Genomic DNA, 19,936 nt, shown 5'->3' on the forward strand with positions numbered 1-19,936 from the left:
TTTTTTACTCTTCCTCCTTCACAACGAGCCGGTTGATTCTTCTCCTGGTCTCCTTTTCTTTTTTTCCACTTTTTCCTGTTCACTCCTGTTTGAAGGGCAAGGTTCGGCCAAAACAAAAGAGGGAAGCATCAAAGACACAGCGTCCTAATCTAAACGCATTCCGCTCCTCCCTTTGTTCAGGAGAGCTCTGTCGTTCTTGGAACCTTCCATACTAACCAACCTAACCCAACCTTCAATCCCTCTAACCCCCCAGCCTGCCTGGTCTGAGTCCGTCCTCTCTATCTCCCTCCTCCCCTCTTGACTCCTCCTCTTTCCTCCCTCTCTACCTTTTTTCTTTGTCCCCTTCTCCAGATTACCAGCCCCGGTGACCTCCCGTCCTTCAGACCGACGATAGGACTATGTGCTAGCGTCGTCCTCCCTTCGTCCAACCCCAACCTTTCCTTCGAAGGGTCAAACAATCTTGTGTCCGAACCTACAACTCCAGTCCGAACTAGCTTGGCTTCAATGACCCTGTGGAGGAGGCTCACATTCGTCGGCACAGCGATCCCTACCGAACCAACCCCTCTCCTTCAACATTCCTGACGGCCCCCGAAATATCTGGACTTCCTACAAGAGGGTTGCCTGGCAGCTTGTGCATTGTATGGTTGCTGGGATCACAACGTTGCTGACATGAGTTGGGATCAACCGGTTCACAGGTATGTCGGTTGAATTTCCTACTCATCTTGTATTACCGGCACACGCGGGGCTGCCTCTCTATCACCACACTCCTTACTAGATACAATTTTCTCCCTCATACTGTTTTCTTGCTCTTTTGTTACTTCACGTTTTCACTGTCTTCCGCTTCATTTCGAACTTTTATCTCTATATGCACATTAAACCGCTACCCACATTGGTCTCCTCAGTACATCGTGTGGGTTGCGGAGCTCCTACCGAGCTCCGACCCTCCAGCGGTAGCTAGTGTGCAACATGATGCTGACAGAGCCGTCTTTCTCGTTCAGCTTCAGCTATCCCAACGGTGAACCTCAGACTCCTACGAGGACTCCCCCGACAACCACAATTTTTGGCGATTCCGCTTTCCAGACCCCTAAACTCGAATCCAGCTTCTTCGATCCCCGGGTTACCTGGGATACTTCGGACCCCTATGCCTCGAGTCCGGAATTCCTCCGCACGCCCCAGAAGTTTGGGCTGAGCACACCCTCCATCAATCCTCTCCGGCTGCCGGATACTGCCCCCGACCGACCGACCGATACTGAGGACAATACCCGGAATGGCAAAGCGGCGGAGCAGGACACTGATACGGCCAAGAGACGTCGCCCGTCCAGGCCACATGGGCATGTGGGAGAGGATGGTCCTCGCACGGTAGATTCAGGCAAATCTGCTGCGACAATTCAGACCCCTCCTCCCAGCAGTGCTTCGAGGAAGAAGGTGACGGGGCTTGACGAGGCCACTGGTACAGGTCGACGGCCGTCCGCCTCTAGCATGATTGGCGGTCATTTAGAGACTCCCAGTCGGTTACTGGGTGCTTCCCCACGGCTCTTTGGAGACCTTCAATCTTCCTCAGACCCATTCCAGCTAGGATCAATCGATTCCGGCACCTCTTCATTCTTCCCACAGCAAAGGCTATTCTGGGACCATGATCTCAATCAGCACGAGAGCAATATGGGCCTGTCGGCCAGTAACAATCTTGACTTGTTTGACCTTCATGCCAATGACTCCTTCCACGTCAATCACACCACCGCCCCGGATTCTCACATCCCACAGTTGCCTATAATCGAAGGGAACATGGACCTCCCCGATTTCAATAATAGTAGTACATATAACCTCTCTTCGGGGGTGACCACTACCGACGCCGCCCTCTTCCCTGCCCCTTTCTCCACTTCCCCTCGCCGCCCTATCACGAAAGCAGAGGATCCAGCACTGTTCCTGAGCTCCCCTGCACGCCGATTTGGTGGACTGCGGCCGACTCCTGAGAAGAGGCTCTTCTCCCGACCGACTCGCCAGCCCTACCATCACCAAACGGAGGAGTCTAAGAGAGAGGAGCTCCGCCGCGCTCGCAGCGTCAACCACCATATCCCTGTCTATGAGGATGATGATGACGATGACTACACCCCCCGTCAGATGAGGCCGACTTTGACTCGTAGCCTAACGCACAGTGCTATTGCAGGGTCTGCCAGCCGACCGGGGTCTGGGAGTATGATGGCTTCTTCCAGCAATGGAATCCGGAAGAGTCCCTCTAAGGGTCGCTCCTCTCCTATCAAGCCCATTCGTCATCAGCTGTCGAGGGCAAATTCAGTGGCTGCTACTCTGCCCAGACGCTCTCAGTCCGTAGTCCTCAAGATAGGCAAAGACGGTAGAGCTAAGGCGGAAATGCAACCTGTGCCCGAGGCATCAACCGGCTTGACGGACCCCCTCACAGGAATGGACTTGGATGGCTCCACCACGGAAAGCGAGTATGACTCGGTGGACTACTGTGAATACCCAACTGTCCCCAGCCGCAACCCTTCGTTTGCCTTTTCCGATGCCAGTGGGGCGACAATTGCTCGTAGTGACTGTGGTTCACGGCCCCATTCCAAGGGTTCCTATACCTCTACGGCAGCGTCATCCTCAGGACGAGCATCCCCATGGGCTGACGCCGGTCGAGCGCCTTCCAGACGACCACAGTACAAGCCTACTTTGGATGACTGGAAGCGCACCCCGAAAAAGCAGTTGACAACGCTCCACTCAGACCTATCTTACCTCAGTGCCGGTTCCCTAGGCGAGACTTTTGCTGATCCCGAGGATGACAGTGGTGATGCTCAGCATGCACTCCGAAAGGTCCTCCAAGAGAGAGGCCGGATACCTCGTCCGCACACTGTCAGCTACGGGTCGCGGATCAGCCGTTCTGCTCGCTCTCTCGCTCACCTCCGATCGTCCCCGCCACGATTCGGTGCGGAGCTTGACCTCAGCTCACGAACCACGAACACATCGCCCACGACCATGACCGACCCCGACATAGCCACCCCCATCACCGACCGCTTCAGCAACCCGAGCAATGGGACCCGGTGTGTCTGCAATTCCATGGACAATGGTGGCCACCTCATGATCCAATGGTAAGCCATAGCAATAACTGTCTATGGATGGCTACTGATTGATGAGCAGCGAATCATGCAGTCACTGGTTGCACACCAAGTGCGTTGGACTGGAGCGGGCCAACCTGCCGTCCGTGTATGTGTGCATCTTCTGCGCCCAGACACCCACTCGAAAGAATCATCGGGTCCGAGTGCCTGTCGGGGCTTCTGGACATGCCCCCACCTCGCCTTTAGCTCATAAATCCTACCGATTTCGATGAATGTAATGACCATGGCGCCCGATTGGCGTCCTTCCCTTCTTCGTGTACCATTCTCGCACCGAGTTTTTGTACGACTTGACCTACATCCCGGGTGGGTTCTTTGTTTGCATTGATGGTCTCGCCAGTGAGCAGGCCTACGCCTTCATTTTCCTATTCCACCGGGTTTCCTTTGTTTATCTGTGTGCCAGAGCTTAGACATACCCCCATTTCCTTGCGACGTACATTCCATCCGCTTCGGGCGGTCATGTATCACATCCCAGCGGTAACTGCTCACCTGTGGCTGTTGGATGTTTTTAATTTGTTATATTAATTGTGTGGCGAGAGACTTGTGATACCTGTACTCTTATATGTTCGCCACCTCGAATGAAACCACTACCATGAAGTACTACATTAGCAACAAGTAAATCTGAGTAGACCTGACTTCTACCAGTACATACTTCCGATGTAGCGTTCGGTAACGGAAATACCGTACCGCTTTCAAGGCGGTGAGACGTTCCTGACGAGATCGGAGATTGACGCACTCCGATTGGTGGACCTGACGCTTATCGGCTCACCGCCCGCGATAGGCACGTGTGTGGTCCCGCCTCAATGATTTTCGCCGTGGCGCCGATGACTCCTCCGATCCTCCTCCTTTCCCTGAAGTGTCTCTGTCCATCCTGTCTTCGCGACCCTCCTTCGTTCGTCTCTGCAGATGTCCGCCTCCCTCCCCGGCAGCCGGGACCTCCCTCGGTCTCAATATGATCTGACAACCTACTGGGGCCGCGTGCGGCATGCGGCTGACCTCTCCGACCCGCGGTAAGTGGGAAATGCGCTCGATGTGAATGAGTGTGTGAACTTTCGCTGACGCCAATTTTTCCAGGATGATGTTCGTGTCTTCGTCCGGCCTGGAGCAGGCTAAGCAGCTGGTCTCCTCCTACAAGCAGAACCATCTTCCGCATATGACTCCGGAGCTGTGGCGCGCGAAGAAGGTGGTTGATTCCACCCTTCACCCTGGTGCGTTCCTCCTTACCCCATGAACTATCCTTCGAGAGGAAGAAGCCGCACAGCAGATACTCATACAACACCAACAGACACTGGCGAGCCGGTCTTCCTTCCCTTCCGCATGTCCTGCTACGTTATGTCCAATCTGGTCGTGACAGCTGGTATGCTTACGCCGGGACTGCAGGTAAGTTACACACCGACACGCTCCAGCTCCTAAAGCCGACCATGGATTTTCAAATCTGACCAATATACCAAGACCACCGGAACTCTCCTCTGGCAAATTGCCAACCAATCGCTCAACGTCGCCATTAACAACGCGAACGCCAACAAGTCCACCCCGTTGTCCGTCCCCCAGATCGCCAAGTCCTACCTCATGGCCGTGTCGGCCTCCTGCTCCGTCGCTCTGGGTCTGAACGCCCTCGTGCCCCGTCTCAAGGGCATCTCGCCCAACGCGAAGCTCATCTTGGGTCGTCTTGTGCCGTTCGCCGCTGTGTCCAGCGCCAGCGCTCTGAACGTGTTCCTCATGCGCGGCGAGGAGATCCGTCAGGGTATTGATGTGTACCCGGTGCTGTCGGAGGTGGAGAAGAAAAAGCTCGAGGAGTCTGGCGAGACGGTGCAGAGTCTGGGCAAGAGTAAGAAGGCGGCTACTATTGCCGTCGGCGAGACGGCTATCAGTCGTGTGCTGAATGCTACTCCTATCATGGTGGTCCCGCCGTTGGTGCTGGTGCGGTTGGAGAAGACTGCTTGGTTGAAGGCTCGTCCAAGGATGATTATGCCCTTGAACTTGGGATTGGTCCTGGCGACGTCCCTGTTCGCGTTGCCGTTGGCCCTGGGTGCGTTCCCCCAGAGACAGGCTATTAGCGCCACGACTCTGGAGCCGGAGTTCTGGGAGAAGGGTGGTAAGGATGGTCAGGTGGAGTTTAACCGGGGCATGTAGATAAAAATGTTTACCTTGGTTTGGCAGGTAGGGGGGGGCGTTTGTTCATAGCTGTTGTCTTCGGGTCATTGTGCTTTGCAATGCTTTTTTAGATCGTTAGACCGTTTGTGGATAGATCGTGTGGTTGCATATATATTATTGTGGGTGAGCATTGGTCTTGAGAGAAGCCAAAGCATGATTCTAAATGGGAATTCCTATTCGACTACAAGTGCAACGCATATACTACCTCTCACATCATCACTCTCTCGGTTACAACCGAGAATATGATATATATCTACTTCAACTACTATAGCCTCTAGGTTACATAGAACTTAAGTACTTGTAATGCCTAGGTTATATCATGAAGGGTCTTATACATATATCATAGTAGTAAAAACATATCTAAAAGTAGTTAGTAGTCAAAATCGTTTCACCAGTAAGTCTTGGATATAGGATTCCGAACAACACTCTTCTATTACCATCACAAATTAGTTGTACAATAATTTTAATTTGTATTACCCTCAGCCTTACAGTACCCTCCTAGACTTATCTATATATAATCAAGTATTGAGAGTACTAATGTCTAGCTATAGGATTATCATATAACATTATCTTATTACTTATCTTATAAGGAAAGCATAAGGACTTTTATTTGTATATTTGTATATACTACCATGTGTACTGGATGGAAATCTCTCTCTTATATATAGAGCATACGTATATTTACCCCCTCCTCCTCCTCCATCACTAAATAGCTAGTAGCAATGATAAATGTCTTTCAAAAAAAAACGCCCACATATTCTCTCGCGCAATAATAACGCCCTCCGTCCCCCGGCACCCTTGATCGACATTTTTAAGTCTTCGAAAATACAATACCGAGTCAGTGGTAGTACTGGCTACTATGCAAATCTAGAGTTAATTGTATCATTTTTCGGATAAGGACTTCCTACTAATTCCAAACTTCAGATTCAATCATATATTTCGTCGAAGTCGAATTTTGTCATATCATATATACTTCATGAGACCATGAAGAGACAGTTGGGATAGTCAAACACAAAGGAAGTAATCGACAACAACCTCAGCCACCTCCATCTTTTTTTTTCTTTTTCCCTCCATCTGATTCGTACAATGGGGTCACGGAGGCGAAGGTCATTGGGATGTCTAGTTCGTGGTGTTTGATTCGGGTTTGATCTTGGAGGAATTGTTTGGAATTGGTGGATGTTGTTTTCTTGTAAGAAGAAATGAGTGAAATGGTGGTGGTAGTTAGATGGTATGGTTGATTTTCAGTTGAAGTGGAGTGGGAGAGTTGGGTGCATGCATGCACAAGGGTGAGGATTTTGTGGAGGCTTCTGTTGGTGGTAACTCGGCGAGTGGTGGGGATGGATGATAACTTGAAGTGAGATGTTGTGATGTTGGAGTATGATTGTATAAATAGAGCTGATGAGATGCGCTAAGGGAGAATAGGAGTTGTAATAGTAGTAAGGAAGGGATGGATTAGTATTGTAGTAGCCATTCTGTTATTGGGAGGAGATTAGTATTTTCGTACCTGGCTTATTCTATTGTTGTGTGTACTGGTATGATGAGCAGTAGGGATGGCTGTGAACATGATGCTGTTTTGAAGATCTTCAAATTGTCCATCATATCAAGGTTGGCATTGGTATTGATATATGAGATGGTAGATGGTAGCGCCAGAGAACTCCGGGTCCGTTGATCAGTCGTAACGAGCTCATAAAAGTAAGTAGGTAAGGTAGTATCAAGTGGTATAATATATATACATCGGTAGGAGTGGTAGTTCACAATGCACAGGTCTATGCATCATCATCGCCTCGGTCCATCCGAGGGAAACAGACAGACAGACCAGAGGGTACTGCTCTACCGCGTCGAAGAACAAGTCAAAAAGGTCAAGAATCATAGTCGAAGCTATGCAGGAGATAAATCGTCATGTCACCAGCGCCCGTAGACGTCAATAAGTTCCGAGTATGAGAAATCACATCGAACGATGCTGCGAGAAGAAAAAAGACGATATAAGAAAAAAAAACGATGAAGCTCAACACAGATCCCATAAGCCCACAAAGCCCCAAGTCCAGGCCGCCCGGACTGTATAAAAAACACATAAATATAAAATGGTATGTCCCTCCGATAATCAATATATGTCGTACTGCTCTTTTGTCCTCATCGGGGACTGGTGTAGTCAGGCCCCGACCAACGGTTTCTTGTGTTCACAATGAAGCATGCAAAAACCCCATACACCTTGCCCGACTGCGGGCATCAACTCCGGGATATCCCATCCATGTACCCTCCGTCAGTTCCATTACCCAGTTATCGTCAATCGGCTAGCACTATCGCCAGGCCATCCCTGAGAAGTAGTATCCAAACAGAAAAATAACATCCCTCTATCGCAAATGTGGCTGTACCCATACATACTAACGCCTGGTGGCTGTCGAAGGGCTTATCTCGACGTACCAGCCTCTCGGTATAGAAGGGCTCCGCAGCGTCTGAATATTAGCGCGAAGCTAGATCACACCCGATACAAGTGTCCAGCGGAAGGCTGTCCAAATCAACGCCGCTGAGTGGTGCGTTGCAGCTGCTCCCCAATCCGTAGGGCTTCAGTGCCGTCATCCACCAAGGACTCCTTAAACCACTGGTGCTTCAACGCTTCCTTGGCCGTGATGCGGTTCTTCGGGTCATACACGAATATCCGCTGAAGGAGATCGAGGAATAGTTTGTGGAACTTGGTGTTGGTCGGGATGAAATCCTGCGGCTCGTTAGCAAACCTGAACCCCGGGTTTAGGCCGTGAGTGGAAGGGGCTCGTACCGGAAGCTGCTTCATTGCCCTCACATACTTTCGTGAGGCACGAGTGGTCTGATCATTCGGGTATTCAAGCTTGTTTCTGTTGAAATACCTGGGACAGTCAGCATCATTCGGCGGGTGTAACCACGATGTAACTTACTTGGCGGCCTGGTTCTGGCCTGCGCTGCGACCGCCTTGCATCACCTGCCTCACTAGTCTAGTGTCAATGCGGTCGCCGATAACAGCTTCCATCATGGCAAGGTGCTCCAGGTTGTCATGCGTCTGGAAAAGGGCGTCCCCCGTGAAAAACTCCACGAGGATGCAACCGATACTCCAAATGTCGCAAGGGAAGCTCCAGCCCAGATTTAAGATAATCTCGGGGGCCCGATAGTGTCTAGTGGACACCACAGACGAGTGGTACTCATCATCAAATGTGGCTGACCCAAAGTCAATCAGGCGGATCTCACTGTCCAACAGCACACGTCTTTGACGAGCACTCCGGGAGATGGCATGCGAAGAGGATGGGATGGTGCGATTATAGGTAAACGTTTGGTAGGCGTTGCTGACCAGAAGGATGTTTTCGGGTTTAAGGTCGGTGTGAATGAGATTCAGGTCATGAAGGACTGAGAATGTCAGCTAGATAGCCCCAGTGATAGGCATATTGCCAAAAGTACTCACAAGCTACACTGGTGAACAGCTGTCGGGCGAAGTTTTGAATCTGGCTGCTGGGGAACGGCACAAAGCCGTTTCCCTTCAGAAAATCGAAGACGCTTTGCCCCAGCAGATCCGTCACGATACAGATGTGATTGCGATAGTCAAAACAGTCTCGCAAGTGGATGCACTTGTTGCGGTTCTGCTTGTCATTGGAGGCCAGTGTGGACAGCACCCGAAGTTCAATCCGCGAAGCATCCCGGTACTTTTGGATCGAGCGGATGATCTTGACGGCACAGCGGGTCTTACGCTGCTTGTCAAACGCTTCAACCACCTTTCCGAAGGTACCTTGCCCCAAGAGTTTGATGATCGAGTCTGCGAAACGTTAGCATCGATCGTATCTGAATGACCACGAAGGAAACACATACATCGCTCAGTCAAGGGAGTGTTAGGATTGACAATATAATGGCCATCGTCGTCATCATACTTTTCGCCTCGATTCGCATACTAGAGTTGGTTAGCAAAGAAGGAGAGAGTAAGGAGAATGGGGCGATGACTTATCACATACATCGCGGACCACAGGTACCGGAACATCCTTTGCCTTGATGGGCGGCTTCGGCGGCGGGACATAGCTCAAGAACGCATCCCCTGCGTTCTCCAACTCCCGCCGTTTTTGCTCATCGCGAGCGGACTTGCGAGTGGTTACGCGCTTGCGTTTCTGGCCAACATTGGCGTCTTCGTAAATGATCCCATTACTGGCCCCCGAACTTCCCTGGGACAGAGATGTAGGAGCCGTGGTGTGCAGGGAGGTTGTCCGATCAGTCGACAGGGAGGCAGCCGATGACTCCTCGCCATAGTGTTGTGGATTGATTGAGTACGACGGCCGATCGTAATACGTGACGTCGTAGGCAGACTCGATGCCAGTGCGCCGTTTTTTCCCAGCCGGCTGAGGAGCGTTGCCGTTGGCTGCCGTGACGGTGGACGCTGTCGCGAGACTGCGCGAGGAGGCCTTGGACTGTTCCGGAGGGGGCGTGTCATCGATGACAATCACCTCCTTCGGGATCCCATTTTTATAGAACTCGCCCCAGTTAGGCTTCCTCCTCCGGGTGCCCTGCGCTGTTGTGCCAGCGCTCACAGCGTTGTGGGCTGGAGGCATTGTTGTGGTGGCAGTGGTTGTGCTGGTGGTTGTGGTAGTCGTTGGGGTGGGTGCGGTTGGCATAAGCTTCGGAGATTGCACGAAAGGAAGGGTAGTAGGCGTCGGGGCGGAAACGGGATAGGGATATGAAGAGGGGACGAGGCGAGAAGTGGCTGCAGCGGAAGTGGTGGGATAGGATGCGTTCGGTTGGTAGGGTTGATGATGGGGGTATCCGTAGTGTTGCTGATGCGGATGCGTCGCGGTAGCCGTGGAAGGGGTGGACATGATGCAAAGAAAAAGTGTATACTAGCCGGATGTCCTCGCGGCGGATTCCGGCTAAATGGAGAGAGGGGGGGAAAGAGAGAAAGAGAGAGAGAGAGGAGAGAAAGGAGATAGGGACGTGAAGAGGAGGAGGAGAAGAAAGAGGAAAGGAGAGAGAGGGTGTGGTGGAGGGGAGGAGATTCACAGTCGCCGGATGGTCGTCGGCCGTCCGAATTGTCGTAGTAACAAGCGGCAGTCGTTCGTCGTAGTAAGTCCTAATCTCTCTGCGAAACTACCTGGGAGCAGGGTTCAGACACCCGGGAATTCTCGTGTTAAAATTCCAGCAAAAACTGGAGTGAAATTTGATGAGGGGTATAGAAAAGAGTCAAAAGATAAAAAGGATTGCAAGAGAGAAAAATGAAAAGAAGAGTCAAGGAGAATATTATCGGGCAAAGGAAAGGAAGAGCGAGTCGAGAGGCGTGGGGATCACTGGCTGGAGGGATGGATGGATGGCGAGGCGGTCGGTCGGGGGAACCAGCAGAGCGTCCGAGAAACGCTTCGTACGGTACGGATGAGCTCACGAAGGAAGACTCATTGGGTCACCGGGCGAGCCAAAGGAGAAATCATTGAAGTGTCGAAGAGCATCAGCTTGGGGTGGTGGGTTTATCAAAGAATGGTGAGCATCGATGAAAGGGGGAGAAAAGCAAGAAGTGGTGGTGCTCCGCGAAGACTGGAATTTGAAAATGGGAGAGGCGATGAGATCTGGTGACAGATAGACGGACTCCAGAAAGAAACTTGAGTTGTGCTGGAACGGGAAACTACAGCGCCCAGAGAGCAAGAGAAAATGGGAACTTTCCCAAGAAGTAAGTCGTTGGTAAGGACCAGTTATCCTCGTCAATTCTTGCCTGGATTGAAACAATTCGGCCTACAGCAACGAGCACTACAAAGAAGACGGACAATAACAACTACAAATCTTATTCTATGAGGGGGAGATTCAAAATGGCAGCGTGCAGAACTTATTCCTTCAGCCCGCATTTACTGACCAAAAAGAATACAGACCGAACAGAACCTCCTCTCCACCATTACGGCGGTCTCAAGGGTCATGGTGGATGATGGCGCCTCGCCGCACGAGCACCACCACAGAAGGTTTGTTCGGTTACGACACAGACACACACACACACACATACAACTCGCCCTCTTCATCCTCCATTCCAGTCGGTGTCATTGGGCCTTCTGGATCAATCAATCCTCCGAGGAAGCCTATTCTTCGGCTGGACACCGTCTTCGATGTCGGGTTGTCTTGCTCGCCCTTTGACGATTCCCCCTTTTCTCTATGCGGCAATAGCCCATGGTAGGGCAATCGCGATTATCAATAATAATAATTCCAATCCTAAACAACAATCTGGCACGGTTTTTGTAGGCGCAGATCGCAAGGCTCATCTAACCCAACCAGCCCCGGAGGCAAAACATAGCGCCGGAGTTTGAGGCGAGTCTAGGCTTCCAAGCTCTGGATGACATCCACCGGTTGAGGTCCTTTCTTCCGCGAACCGAAATGTCAGATATGAAACACGTTACCAATTACCCTGCGAGACCCAAATGGTCAGGTAAGATAGAGGGATGATGATGATGATAAGGTATGGGTGGCATTGTAGATGTGTTCAACCGGCCTTTCTTGTCATCGCTCTACTCGTCTGCGGTCTTCGCCGTGCAGTGTTAGTCTACTTAGTAGTTAGTGAGTGGTGATGGTCTGGTGGCAATATGTCGTCGTGGCTGCTGTTGCGTTTCGGGCACCTTCAGACGACCGGAGAGGGCTGCTGCATGACATGCGTTTTTTCCATTTTCCACTAAGAGAACTCGTTTGCAGTAGTGAGAAGAGATGCCTCGTACCGCCAATTTGCCCTGGGAGAAGGTTTAATAATAACCCGAAAGAACGATGCTCTGGATGATGACGCCGCGGAGGCGTTTGATTGGATTTGGGGGCGGCGAATCTCCGCTTTTCGGCCTTGTGCTCCCTTCGTCCCAATTCTTTAGTCCCTGATCTCTGACATCATTCCCCCGAAGTTGATCCTCTTGTTTTTGAAGTTGGGGGTGGTACCCTCCCCCGCTGAGTTGATCATGCTCTTGGGGAACCCCGCTTCGCTGCTCTCGTCTGCAGAAAAAAGGGATCAATCGTAGGGATGAGAGGGCGATGATCCGAGTGTGACTGGAACGATGGCTGAAAGTCTGGTGGACAAGCTGATTGGCAACTCTCCCCGGGCAAACGATGAAGTCAGATTCAGTTGTTCCGGCTGAAAGAGACTTGCGTGTTTGGTCCCACCCGATGCCCCGAACGATCTAGCGTCAACCCTAAACTGCTCTGGGAAACCTCGGGCTTGGCATGCAGTACAAATGGCCTCAGGTACGAAACAAACTACAACTACGCAGGAAATAGTAGGGAACGAAGGGATAGAAGATGGTCAGTCTGCTAGGCAAATATGTCATATCATTTCAAACGTATGAAATGCAGTGACCGAGTCGATGCACGGAGAGACGGAGTCTACCCATGTCGTTTCTTTCATTTCTTTTGTTTTGCTCTCTTCTCCCCGTGGCACACTGGCAAAGCCGAATATCATCGGGGCGTCAAATTGTCGTCTTCCAGACAACACGTCAATGAACTGTCCGACAATATCCACAATCCCCAGAGACTGGCGTTTGCTGCTCTCACTGCCGTCAGGTAGGAGATAGAGCAAGCGGATTGCAATAGCGAAACCCTGATTCCCCTCCGTAACACACGGGCATAAGAAAAGTAATACATCCACATAAAATATCGGGCAGAGACCCGGGACAATTAAACAGGGGGTAGTAAGCTTAGAAGAACGGAAGAGAATCGGGTGCTTGAGTATTACTCAGACAATAGTCCGGGGCCTCACAATCGGATGCGAAAAGAATGGGCAAGTGCACATACAATGAATGATAAGAACACCAACTGCGAGCACTGCGGAGTATGCAACCTTGCCAAGTAACCACGATCCTGCGCAGTCACAGCATGGAACCCAAAACGGAATTACAAACCGCTGAAGCGACTCATGCTAGGTAATCTTTAGTCCGCTCGATCCTCCTTCACATCTTTCGAATAGGCCTTTTGTACGTGTCGGGGCCCTCTGCCATCCAGCTCCAGCATGAATAGAACATCCCGAACCTGGATGCCGGCACCTTTCTCTTTGTCTTCTCGCCATGTTCCCAGACGTTTTGCAGGCACGGCGGCTGGCTCACCGGAACGTCCGGGTTTGTCCGTGCTTGCAGGCGGCGTGGCGGTGTTGACCCGGGACGGCGTAGAAAATCCACTGCCAGCTGCTGCACCACGATTTAACCACGAGTACGTTTTTTTGCTTCCAAACATGCGACCAGATAGCATGCTGTTAGTAGCCAGGCGCGCGGTCTCTACTGACTGCTGATGTTGCTGAGCCTCGCTGGCCTTGGCATCCATGAGCTTCTTGGCTTCCTTCTTCGACATTCCCTTCTTATCGATGCTAGGGGCTCTCTCTCCGATCGGTGTGGAGGCGCCGGAGCCAGGGATATCTACAGATTCTGATCGGCTCGCTCCCCCTTCTCCAAGGATGGCATTTGCGCTGCGCTTGGTACGTTTCGCAGCACGGGCCTCTTCGCTTGAATTGTCCTTATCCATAAGCATGCGATACTTCTCCGACAGTGGTTTAGTACCCTGCGATTCGATCGCTGAGTGCGGGCCTATATGCCAATCGATTAGTCTGAAACACGTCTTGAAGCCTTGTCCTAAACATACGCTTGAGTGGTGTGCTAGGATTTTCCACATTCCCATTGACAGCATTAGCCGATGTAGCAACGTCCTTCCAATCAGTGGGGACAACTCCGTGTGAGTGTGCGCGGCGACTCCGAGCCAGTGTTGAAGAATAATCGACCACCGTTCGCAACCGCTCCTCACATGCGATAGACATTAAGCTGAGAATGTCCAATAAAGGTGCACCGGTCTGGTTCAGGATTGTCTGCCCGGAACGTATGATCGATGATCCATCTGGTCCAGTGACTTCGATAGGCTGTTGGCGACCGGGTACTGGATGATACAGTCCTTCTGCCGGTATACGGACTCCGAGTTCGAATCCACGTTTCTGCAGTCTCTGCTCCAAAACCTTAGTCCACAAGAAAGAGTCCTGTAGAGTATACTGTGCGCGCCGAGCTGCCTCAGTGTCTTCGCGGGTCGGCTCATTAGGATCCTTGAAGGGCGCAGGAGGCTGCGTCGACGGCTCCCTGTAGAAGGAATCCTGCGTGGTCGCCGGCTTATATGGGGAGGGTTGTTCAAAACTAGGAGTCGTAGGAACACTCCCAGTCGTCGACGCTTGTGATGTGAACGAAGTATTCACAGCAGGTGGCACAGGTTGTTGAGGTTGTTGCTGCGGAATCTGTGGCTGTTGAGGGCGAGGTGGTTGTTGAGCCTGCACCGGAGGACCAGAGTAACTGCTTGTCAGGTACGCCTCCTCTTCCCGCACATCAATTCCTGATGATGCTAGCACATCTGTGAGCTCAGCAGCATCGGTAGCCTTGTCTGCCGGTCGAGAAGGGGGTCCCATCGCGCCTGGAGGTGGAGGCGGAGGAGCGGGAGTCTGGGGGACGCCGTTCATATTCATGGTCGGTGTAGTCATGGGAGCCGGCTGGTGCTGCGGTAGTTGTAACGTCCCGAAGCTAGGTGAGGCGTAAGGAGACTGGGACTGAGGGAGAGGTGAGAGATGTTGGCGCTTGAGAGGTGGAGGGACACCACCGTTTACAGGCGATGGGGCACCAGGTGAAGGTGAGGAACCCGGCGGGGAAAATGACTGCGTCAAGTGTTGTTGCTGGGGTTGCGCCATGGTGAATGGATATTGTAGCTTCGATGAAAATTCTAGCTCGAAGAATTCAAGGCAAGACCGAGTCACGGTTGCGCTGGACGCCAGAAGGGAAGGTGTTTCGCGTTGTATGTATGTAGGAAAACCGGGCGGACTACTTTAACCGCCTCCGCCACCAAGTGAGACCATCTCAGGTCATCGCAAGCAGAATATGAATGGCGTAGAGAGATCGGACACGGAGTCTTGGTGAAGAAGTGAGCACCGGAGGGAGGGAAGAAGGTCGACGGGGTTTATCGGTGTTACTCTCGCGAACGGCGAAGGGGAGCTTCGCACCGACGAGGTTTGCTGTTGCGGCGATCCGCCCGGGAGCATCACGTGGCTGGCTTAGGTAAGTCCGCGCCATGTTGGACCTTGCGCTTTCTTGGTTTCGCGACTTTCCGTGTCTTTATTGCGCCCAGTTGCAGGAAATGCAGAAGATATAACACACTTTGCCTGTTGCCCAAGATACTACTGTGGCGGATGCTGCACTGACTGTATAAACTCCTGCAGATTTAGATCAGGTTCTGTGCAGTACATGTCATGGGCAGTCAATCCCGCGTCAACTGACATCCTACGGAGCAGAGGCAGCTAGTTTAGGAATATCGGCACTTCCAGGAACACCATCACCTACTATTGACCCCGTCGCATCTGTACTGATCTGCTGCATACTCTCCTCAGTTCCGCATCGCTACCTGTAGCTTATCCGAAACTCCCAATCATGGCGACAAAGCGAAAGGCATCGGCCTTAAATGCCGCGGTGGATGACGAGCCGGCCGATCCAACGGATGAATTGGCTTTCTATTGTCTAGGGGGCGGAAATGAAGTCGGGCGATCATGTCACATAATCCAGTATAAGGGCAAAACAGTGATGGTGTGTCATTCGCAACCCAATGCTGTAACTACTGTTTACTGACTGTGGTCTCATTAGCTTGACGCTGGTATGCATCCTGCGAAAGAAGGCTTCTCAGCCCTGCCCTTCTTCGACGAGTTTGACCTTAGCACGGTAGATATTCTTTTGATCAGCCAGTATGTGGGACAGTCTCTCTTTTGCGTTCCCCTAGTCACCCTTCCTACACCGTCGCCCCCGAGCATGCGGGGATTGTTCATGGCCGTGGATAGCATCCCACACCACATCTCTCCTTGGTTTCCCAGCATGGTGGCAGAGTTCTTCTCTGCCATCATAGCAATTGCATCTGCTCATGTACTGAGAGACACAATACAATATATGCTAGTTATTCATCTTGGTCTTTGCGTTGTATCTCTGTATCCGTGCCTTTAACCGCAGCCTCTGCTACATCATTGCAATTTCACTCTTGCTCGACCATCTCAATCGGACAGTCGGCTGATAGATACTCTACTTAACCCATAGTTTCCATGTTGATCATTCCTCCGCGCTCCCCTATGTGCTCAGCAAGACCAATTTCAAGGGCCGTGTATTCATGACACACGCCACCAAAGCCATCTACAAATGGTTGATTCAGGACAATGTGCGTGTGAGCAGCACGGCCTCGTCTTCGGATCAACGCACCACTCTGTATACCGAGCAGGACCACTTGTCTACGCTTCCCTTGATCGAGACGATCGACTTCAACACAACGCACACCATCAATAGCATTCGCATTACTCCCTTCCCTGCTGGCCACGTCCTTGGTGCGGCAATGTTCCTGATTTCAATTGCCGGCCTCAACATCCTCTTTACCGGTGACTACTCTCGTGAAGAAGACAGACACTTGATCCCAGCCGAAGTTCCCAAAGGTGTGAAAATTGATGTGCTTATCACAGAGTCGACGTTCGGCATTTCGTCCAATCCCCCCCGCCTTGAACGTGAAGCCGCCCTTATGAAAGCCATTACCGGAGTCCTGAATCGCGGGGGCAGGGTCTTAATGCCGGTGTTTGCCCTGGGTCGCGCACAGGAGTTGTTGCTCATTCTGGATGAATATTGGGAGACACATCCCGAACTTCAGAAGATACCTATCTACTATATCGGAAATACGGCTCGCAGATGTATGGTCGTGTATCAAACATATATAGGTGCAATGAACGATAACATTAAGCGACTCTTCCGTCAGCGTATGGCGGAAGCGGAAGCTAGTGGTGACAAGAGTGTCAGTGCAGGGCCCTGGGACTTCAGATTCGTCAGAAGTTTGCGCAGCCTGGAGCGTTTCGATGATGTAGGGGGATGTGTTATGTTGGCTTCACCAGGTATGCTCCAGACAGGAACCAGTAGGGAGCTTCTGGAGCGGTGGGCTCCGAACGAACGCAATGGTGTGGTCATGACAGGCTACAGTGTTGAGGGCACGATGGCCAAGCAGATTCTGAACGAACCGGAGCAAATCCCTGCGGTCATGTCAAGAGCAACGACGGGACTGGTGAGGCGAGGCATGGCTGCCGGAAATGAGGAAGAGCAGAAGGTTATGATTCCCAGAAGATGTACAGTGGATGAGGTCAGTTTCGCAGCCCATGTAGATGGAGTTGAGAACAGAAATTTCATCGAGGAAGTCTCTGCACCTGTTGTGGTATGTAGCCCCGTTTACCTCTCGTCACAACATGTTTGGATTACTCATTCTCCTTAGATCCTTGTCCACGGTGAAAAGCACCAAATGATGCGACTCAAGTCGAAGCTGCTCAGTCTCAACGCCGAGAAGACCGTCAAAGTCAAGGTCTACACGCCGGGTAACTGCGAAGAAGTTCGTATCCCGTTCAAGAAGGACAAGATCGCAAAGGTAGTGGGTAAATTGGCTCAGATCGCGCCTCCTTCGGAGCAAGACGATGGCCAGCTCATGTCCGGCGTCCTTGTCCAGAACGGCTTCAACCTATCCTTGATGGCACCCGACGATCTCCGCGAGTATGCTGGTTTGACCACCACCGCCATTACATGCAAGCAGCATATTACGTTAAGCTCTGCAAGCATGGACCTAATAAAATGGGCTCTTGAAGGTACCTTTGGAGCCATTGAAGAAGTCGGCAAACCACAGCAGGAAATTGCCAAGAAGGGACAGGAAGATGAATCCGACAAAGCCAACGGAGACAAACTCAAGGAGGAAGCCGCCGATGAAGAAATCCCCATGGGAGATACGCAAACCTACCTGGTCATGGGTTGCGTGCTCATCCGATACTATCCTCGCACTCGCGAAGTCGAACTTGAATGGGAAGGGAACATGATGAACGACGGAGTTGCTGATGCAGTCATGGCGGTCCTCCTGACTGTTGAGAGCAGCCCTGCGTCAGTGAAACGTAAGTGGCAACCACTTATAACAATACCCATGAAGAACCATCCTACTAACTACGATTCATACAGAATCCGCCAAGCACAAGCATCACCATCACCACCACCACCATCACGACGATGACCACGCCCACCAAATTCCCAATCCCCACTCCAACGTCGGACCAGAAGAGCGTTTCCGACGTCTCCTCATGATGCTCCAAGCACAATTCGGCTCAGAGATCACGGCCATCGAGCGCCCACGCCTACCCCCCAATAGTATTACCAATGGCACCACCGACAAAGTTGACTCCGACGACAAGTCGACCCCTGTGAAGGAAGAAGAGGAGGAGGAGGAAGAGGAAGAAGAAGAAGACGACCTAACAGAGCTAGAAGCAGCCGAGATCTCTCGTCTCCACGCACTAGGCATTCCATTCCCCGGACTCGAAATCAAGGTCGACAAGCACATCGCCCGGATATGGCTGGAAGATTTGGAAGTGGAGTGCGCCAACCCTGCGCTAAGGGATCGGGTCCGCGTCGTCGTCGAACGAGCCGTGGAAACCGTGGCGAGCATGTGGGCAGAGGGACCTGCGCCTGCTACAGTGGTGGCTGCAAATGGAGAAAGCAAAGATCAGGATGTCTCTACGGGATTGAAGGCGACAGCGATTGAGGCTAAAGCGTGATATGAATCTGTAATTGGTGTATGTAACTATAAGCTTCTTGATATGTTCCACTTGAAATAGTGACTATTTCCTCCCACCAGCACCTTAATTTAGTAAAGGCCGGCTATATCGGGTATATGAATCATACTCCTCCTCCTCCTGCTGCTGCTGCTTCAATGCTGCTTAATGATGGGTCAGGTGTGGATTTGTGCGGGTAGTCAACATTGCTACTAAGAAACATGTGCTGCTGAAGCCATTGGTATGGGATATGAGAAGAAGAATTCGAGCAAAAAGCGAAAGCGTCAAACACAGAGTCCGCATTCCGGTATAGTGTCCATCGGCTACGCTGATGACACCAACTAGGTCGCGTTCCAGTATTCTCTGTATGCTGATCGGAGTTCCTTGAACTGATGATACTCGGGAGACATCAAATTGAGGTAGTTTCCGGGGTAACCGGCTTCTTTCAAGGCACGTAGAAACGTGTCAAACCGTGCTTTCAATACTTCAGTAGCTTCAAGGCGGTCGGAGGCTTCGATAGTAGCGTGTCGCTCCAGAACTTGAATAGTTGGAGTGGTAGTCTTAACGTAGTTAAGGTCAGTACATGACTTAAATGATGGATGCAGAAATTGCAATTGAGATAGGGTGGACTTGTTCATCAAGACTTACTGATGATCTCCGCTATATTTGGCTCAACACCATAGAGACATCGGAATGTGTCAGTCTCATATCGTGGCGGATGCACTATGCCATCTTCATCAATGTACCGGCCTTCTTCCCGGTATAAGTAAGCATCCGCATTGAGATGGCCGCCGTGCGCTTTCGCGTGTCCTTGGCTGATAATTCTTTGTTAATCGGCCATGTGGTCATCGGTAGCTGGAAAGAAATCTTCCTCGGATCTGAGCAAATCCAAGGGTATACTCAACACTCATTCTCTGGCCAGTTTCGTCTCTAGGATAGGTAATCTTGCGTTCTGGCGAGCCAACTCGACAACCGGCGTTATTTCCTGTTATCATCTCGTCTTTCACAGCTTCCACGCGCATTTCATCGGCTTCAAGGAATTCAGAAATTTAATATTGATTTTCGACGACACTACAGCGGTTGCTCGTTCGTCTGTGTAGATCTCAAAGTCAGC

The 19,936-nt window shown here is 51.4% G+C and overlaps 5 protein-coding genes across 5 annotated transcripts; 3 read left to right on the top strand and 2 right to left on the bottom strand.

Annotated features, from left to right (window-relative positions):
- Nucleotides 1-966: 966 nt before the first annotated feature.
- BO83DRAFT_309890 (PHD finger domain protein) lies at nt 967-3,328 on the top strand (the record flags this gene model as incomplete). Its single annotated transcript, XM_025527412.1, has 2 exons — nt 967-3,089; nt 3,139-3,328. The coding sequence occupies 2 exons, from the start codon at nt 967-969 to the stop codon at nt 3,326-3,328; spliced, it is 2,313 nt and encodes a 770-aa protein (XP_025389640.1).
- Nucleotides 3,329-3,977: 649 nt separating this feature from the next.
- On the top strand, nt 3,978-5,432 carry BO83DRAFT_377127 (sideroflexin family transporter). The gene is made up of 4 exons (XM_025530906.1): nt 3,978-4,123; nt 4,188-4,321; nt 4,399-4,493; nt 4,566-5,432. Exons 1-4 carry the CDS (start codon nt 4,020-4,022, stop codon nt 5,244-5,246), a joined length of 1,014 nt encoding a protein of 337 aa, XP_025389641.1. The 5' UTR covers nt 3,978-4,019; the 3' UTR covers nt 5,247-5,432.
- A 2,240-nt stretch (nt 5,433-7,672) lies between these two features.
- BO83DRAFT_236035 (putative protein kinase (Lkh1)) lies at nt 7,673-10,327 on the bottom strand. The gene is made up of 6 exons (XM_025526934.1): nt 9,236-10,327; nt 9,096-9,174; nt 8,695-9,042; nt 8,177-8,639; nt 8,041-8,128; nt 7,673-7,980 (listed from the first exon to the last, which is right to left on the bottom strand). Exons 1-6 carry the CDS (start codon nt 10,085-10,087, stop codon nt 7,783-7,785), a joined length of 2,028 nt encoding a protein of 675 aa, XP_025389642.1. The 5' UTR covers nt 10,088-10,327; the 3' UTR covers nt 7,673-7,782.
- Nucleotides 10,328-12,961: 2,634 nt separating this feature from the next.
- BO83DRAFT_236030 (uncharacterized protein) lies at nt 12,962-15,007 on the bottom strand. Its single transcript, XM_025526933.1, has 2 exons — nt 13,845-15,007; nt 12,962-13,789 (listed from the first exon to the last, which is right to left on the bottom strand). Exons 1-2 carry the CDS (start codon nt 14,920-14,922, stop codon nt 13,143-13,145), a joined length of 1,725 nt encoding a protein of 574 aa, XP_025389643.1. The 5' UTR covers nt 14,923-15,007; the 3' UTR covers nt 12,962-13,142.
- Nucleotides 15,008-15,655: 648 nt separating this feature from the next.
- Nucleotides 15,656-18,825, top strand: ysh1 (cleavage polyadenylation factor subunit YSH1; the record flags this gene model as incomplete). The annotated part of the gene is made up of 5 exons (XM_025527395.1): nt 15,656-15,808; nt 15,866-16,101; nt 16,307-17,453; nt 17,511-18,171; nt 18,236-18,825. 5 exons carry the CDS (start codon nt 15,656-15,658, stop codon nt 18,823-18,825), a joined length of 2,787 nt encoding a protein of 928 aa, XP_025389644.1.
- Nucleotides 18,826-19,936: the final 1,111 nt, after the last annotated feature.

This window comes from Aspergillus eucalypticola (genome assembly GCF_003184535.1).
Source record: "Aspergillus eucalypticola CBS 122712 chromosome Unknown BO83scaffold_8, whole genome shotgun sequence".
Taxonomy (NCBI): Eukaryota; Fungi; Ascomycota; class Eurotiomycetes; order Eurotiales; family Aspergillaceae; genus Aspergillus; species Aspergillus eucalypticola.